Source organism: Humulus lupulus, chromosome 7 (assembly GCF_963169125.1).
Source record: "Humulus lupulus chromosome 7, drHumLupu1.1, whole genome shotgun sequence".
In the NCBI taxonomy this organism is placed as follows: domain Eukaryota; kingdom Viridiplantae; phylum Streptophyta; class Magnoliopsida; order Rosales; family Cannabaceae; genus Humulus; species Humulus lupulus.
This window is the reverse complement of record NC_084799.1, coordinates 186,443,359-186,449,205: the sequence shown is the minus strand read 5'-3', so window position 1 is coordinate 186,449,205 and position 5,847 is coordinate 186,443,359. Positions and strand designations below refer to the sequence as shown.

General features: G+C 33.1%; 1 protein-coding gene across 1 annotated transcript; it reads right to left on the bottom strand.

Annotated features, from left to right (window-relative positions):
• Positions 1 to 3,835: 3,835 nt before the first annotated feature.
• Positions 3,836 to 5,361, bottom strand: LOC133790037 (transmembrane E3 ubiquitin-protein ligase FLY1-like). The gene is made up of 3 exons (XM_062227640.1): positions 5,183 to 5,361; positions 4,246 to 4,318; positions 3,836 to 3,906 (listed from the first exon to the last, which is right to left on the bottom strand). The coding sequence occupies exons 1-3, from the start codon at positions 5,339 to 5,341 to the stop codon at positions 3,881 to 3,883; spliced, it is 258 nt and encodes an 85-aa protein (XP_062083624.1). The 5' UTR covers positions 5,342 to 5,361; the 3' UTR covers positions 3,836 to 3,880.
• Between the last annotated feature and the right edge of the window lie 486 nt (positions 5,362 to 5,847).

Here is a 5,847-nt window from a genome sequence, read left to right as displayed (position 1 = left end):
GTTATATTTCTGTATTAATTATGCTCATGCTAAAAATTCCTACACAATCTAATGCATCAAATTTTAACAATAAGACCTACTTCTAACATTCGATATGAAAATACCAAGTTACCAACCTAATAGCTTCAGGATCATTTTTTAAAGCCTACAAATGCTCATAATTGGTTGACAGACCACCATTGGAAGACACTCTCTCTGTTTTACTTGAGTCACTGATGTCTTGTGATTGTGTGACTGAACACTGTGTTGATGAACGTTTAATGTCATAAGAAGCTGCACTCTCATCTTCATTTATCTCTTCAATTACTAAGCCTAAAAATCAATCAAAAATAAAATAAAACTTACAAAGTTTAACATAAAGCTTCATACGAACTTCATGCAAAGTAATGAACTAACATCAACTGAAAATAAAATAAGTACAAAATTAACAAACCTCTTGGTGCACGTACACCTCCCTCCTTCAGTAATCTTTCCTCAGCATCCCTGTTAAAACAATATATGCTAGTTAAAAAAAGAAAAAGAAGGAACAATTGATGTTAATCTGCTATAACAAAGTCCAAGAAGATCATTCACAAGAAATCACACTTCAAGACCTCTGCAATTGTTTCATCATCAGGAGAAACTTCATGAGCCTTGATAAGATCAGAGACAGCATCCTAACAACAAGAATGTCCCCCAATGGTTAGCAGGGCAATTGCATAAACATCCTTCAGAAGACATTTATTATAAGGATTATTTTCTGAAACAATTTTTTTATTATAAGATCAGAACTGATAGATTGAAAATGAGAAAATGCAAAAGCAATATTAGATAACAAACAGTCCTCTAGCTTTGGTGCTATTATTATAAATGTCTTGATTATTAATCACAGTTGACTGATATATAGTATAATAGAAAGCAAAAGGAAGACAACTCAATACCTCAGAACCTTCTTTTATGCATTCATCAAACGGTTTTGTTTTCAAGTAACAAAAAAAGGAAAACTGCCTGTCCTCTAAGTCACACTAATAATTATTTTAAGCTATAAACGAAACTACTATATAGGATTTGGGCCACAACTTTCCTATCAGTAAGAGGGTTAAACCTTATGGAAGGTAGTTGTTTCAGTTGAGTCATCTAGCCAACTTGCATAGGCCTCATCTCTACAGAAAGCAATGAAAAAGATTTCCCTATAAATTGCAGAAGGTTTTCCTTTCATCTCTAAAGGGAACCACAAGCGATTTTGGCAAATAGGTTCCTGATCTAAAGGTCTCAGGTATACATATCCTATAACTATAATAATGGGGTATTCTTTCCCTTTTAAGTACTTTCTGCTCCCTGTTTATCAAAACGAAAGTTAAGATTGCTAACATCCTGTCGTGCTAGTAATTATTAATAAAGTTGGTGTACCAAACAAATAAAATAGTTCATTTTGTTTTGGCAGCACTACAAATGACAAAATCCACGCTACCCTCTAAGTCAATAAAACAAAAGTTAATGAATTTAACGTTCAAAATGTATCGAGAATAGAACTTAAGCTTAGGCATACTATCTTTCATCGTGTAGGTGGCCAACTTAATGCAATGCTTACTGAGCCATAAAAATTAAAAATCTCAATGTTAACATTAAAATTGCTCAAAATGCAAAAGTAAAAGATCAGAAAAAACAAACTTGTTTCTTCAGCATCTGAGCTCCATTCAATTCATAAGTGATCTGGGCATCAAGACGTGTACGCATAGCTGCTATCTCTTCAGGCGTTGAGTTAGCCATCTTACAGTAGGATTTGAACCTTTCCTCCCACACAAACTCACACACCCAACCACTTGAGTTAGCCAAGTGACTATAATTAATTTGATTTAAAATATTATTTTTGCAATTTTGTTAAAACTAAACTATTTTGAATTTATTAATCTAATTTATTGATCAAAACAAAAATAAATATAAAAATTGCCCACAACTTGACAACCCAGCTCAACCTAATAAAGCATGTGCAAAATCCACAAATTTCCAATGTGCCAAAATGACAGATTAGAATTCGATCTTTAAAGTTATCATTGTCATTTCATAATATTTTTTCCACGTGATGAAATTGGGAAAAAGAAAAATGACAATTTAAAATTACATCTAAGAGACAGAATTAGAGGGAAGTACCACTTTAATTAATGATTTTTGGAAACAATAAAAATTTAGTAGCTATAACAATGCTATAACAATTGAGAAGAAGCTCATAAATGCAGTTGCAAAGATAAGAGGCCTTGAGAAGGCAGCAGGCCTTTTAAAGACATGGGTCTGAAAATCAATGCATATTTCAGTACTTGGAATCATTGAAATCTTTTCAATTTAAAAAAAAAATTATTGAAATCTGAAACGCATTACTATTATAATTTACATGATCATAGTAACAAATGGCTAAAATATGCAACTATTTGGTAAAACAGATACCCAAATAATCATTATTCCTTCCCCTTCTATTTATATGATAACATGTTCCTTTTCATTTACATTCTTAATATCTATGTCATGCATGATTTAGTTATTTTTAGTTTATATCCATACAATAAATGGCATAATGAAAACTTATTTTTATTAAAAGACAATCAGCTTTGGGCACAAGAAATAATTGCAGAAATATCACCTGCGCATCTGACAATACCTTAAAACCTGCTCCTTGGATCACTTCATACCTTAACTAGGGTTAAAAGAGGCCTAACAAATAGAAGAGGTTCTAGACTTCAACTATGAAACATTACATAGCAGCACTGACAAAGACAGAGAACTAGGGTAACCAAGTTAGCAAAAAGACCCAGTAATGTTTTGCTTAACAAAACTACTATAAACATTACTCCATTTAGATAATGGCCAAAAACAGAACCATTGTACTTTTGAGGTAATTTTATTCTCATTGAATGTACCTAGATATTTCTGCATCAAACACCCTAAAGAGAAGCCACTCCAAACAGTGAGAAAAATGAGGCTACTCTGCTGATAACGGAGCCAGCCTCAAAGCTTCTTCGCGTTTGTCCCTCTGAATACAAAATCAGAATTAAGTACAATATCTTCAAGAAAGATCAGGAATAACAACAAACAAAATTAAAAAGCTACAAAGCCAACAGAATATAATTTTGGTAACCAGAGGCAATTCATAGACACTTATGCAATAACGCCCCAAACTAAACACATATGCTTGAACCTAATCTAACAAAGGGCTTCAAGTCATATTCCAACCTTGTGGGCTAGTAATTAAGCGCACGAGCTGACATCTTCTTTTCAAATTTCAATAGAAGGTAGACAATATTATATATAGTACAAGAGAATTCCATAATTGAACAGTAAACGAAACATTGGACCTTCACTTTCATATAAAGGAAAGAGAAAATAGTACCTGAAGAAGATGCTATAAAAGGCAATAAAAATAATTTCATAACTTACAAAACCTTATTATGTTTCTTTTTAAAAAGAAAAATGATTTTCCATTAAAAATAAAATAAAATAATACTTGAATGAATACAGAAGCCAGCAATTTAGTAGCTAGTGACCTCACCTTGAAAGGAACTAAAATTGCACACTAAGGGAAGGGGGAAATTGAAAAATAAGGAAAAAAAATGCTAACAAAGAAGATAAGCTTTTATCATATGAAAAATCTGTGGCTTCTAGCACCAAAGAATACGTACCTGTAAGAAATCCTCCTACTTAAAAGGGTCAGCACCCAAAGAAGGATACCAAACCTGTAAAAATAAACTTCCAACCAGAATAAATATCAGACAAGTAAAAGAAACAGAATTAAAGCAGAAACTCATTAAGCAAAAAAGATCTTGAAAAATATCAGAGATAAGATATTGAACTTGATGACTCATTACCTGCATCCCTCTATGTCCATAATCAAACCAAGATACTTCCTCAATTAAATTAGTTTTTTCCTCTGATCGACTGCAAGTAACCCAAAATAATTCAACAGAATCAGTTAGTTCCCTTTCACGCCCATCATCCAAATCAAGAAGAGAAAGCTCCCCAAATCACAATGAATAGACAGTAAGTGGCATAAAATAAGACAATCACATGGTATTACCCACCCCCACCCCCATGCCACACACACATCACACATACTGCAAAATGTGGATACAACTAATCCTCACGTTCACCCAAAATAATTCAAGAAATTATTAATTAATTTGAAATTGATCTAGTTCTCTATCAATTTCATGTAAAGAGCTGTAGCTAGAATTTACAAGATAACAATTAAATGTGTGTGCAATGCAATTTACTAACCTCTATATGTTCCAATTATATTCCATGCAGAAAATGGACCCAAGTCACTTTCTTTTTTTCCTCTGAATAACCACTACAAGAGGCAAATGAGGTGAATTCAGCAAATTCACTCAAATTTCCATCCATATTTTAAACGCATATTTCTAAAAAAAAAAAAAAAAAAAAAGAAAGAAAGGAATTTTCTCCCTCCTTTTCCTGCCAGAAACTATTTCAAAGGAAATTTTACATTTGCATACTTACAGAAAGGAAGGGGAAAGGGAAATGAGAGCAGCTAAATTTCTAAAAGGAAGTTCATTAAATTAAAACTGGCTTTCACATGACAGATACATTTCTTAAAAAAAATATTGCTTTTAGTTGTCTTCTTGCATAAAATGAAAGGTACAATTTATTAACTTCTGTATTGTCTACTCCAATTTATGAACCAAGAACAAAACTCAATGTGAATAAATACGAGCTACTTTCAATAAGACTACATGGCAAAGCCAGAAAAACACATCAATGACAAAGCTAATGAACCTCCTCTTTCTTCTACGGTTTTGTGCAACAGAGATGAGTATGTTATTAACTAATTTTTCTGATAAAACTTATAGCTTTTTGTAAAATACTTTAGCACCTCAGAGTTCTTGCAATTTGTATTTCAATAATATCTCATTCTCCTCCTACTCTCCTCATTGCAGCAGAGTTATAACTTAATAAAAAGCTAAAGCAACTTTGGAGTAAACACAAATACAGATTGCCCCCAGTCAAAACTTTCTAAAACGTATAAATAATTTCACTGAAATATAATCTCTAATCTCTTAGTGTGTACACTGACTAAGAGAAACATTGAACAAAACTAATAACCACTACCCAATTAAAATTGTAATCTTTATAGCTGATCAAACTATTCATAAACTTTTTAATAAAATAAAAGTAAGGCAATAATCTCAATACCAACCTCATCGCCCCAAGAACGAGCTCTCTCTCGCAAGGGTCTGACACTAGCCACCGGCTGCAAAAGCAGTAACGCAAGCCAAAATCCAAAGACGACCCAATTCAATAAACCTAATCTCCTCTTGGAAAAGCACCCAAAACCCAAATTTCTCTTGGCCACCATATCAGAATCCGGGTATCCCATCGCCCCCCCCCCCCCCCCTAAAAAAAAATCAAACCCAGGACAGTTTAACCTTGGAGCTTAGTCGCTGCAATCGAAAACGAATAATCAAAGACAATAGGAAGAAACCCATTAGAGTAGAAAGCTAAGGTTTAAGATACATGGAAAGGAAAGGAAGATTGAAGCCAAATAGGTTCAGCCAAACAATAACCAAATACACCCATAGAAGCCATCACCCATAAAAAGGAAACGAAAAGGAAGTATGTATAAACCCATCAGTTATTTTAGCTTTATTTAATAAATTAAAAACTCCCAACACCCATCAGTTGGAAATGAAAAGGAAGTATGTACAAACATATACATATAAATATATATATAAAGAAATAAAGAAACTTACAGTGAAAAAGATGCTTAGCGAGAGTTTCATGGGGCATAAACTCAGCCACGAGTAACCTCTCATCTCCTTTGTAGCAACACCCAATCAGAGAAATAGCTCCACTCTGGAGCGT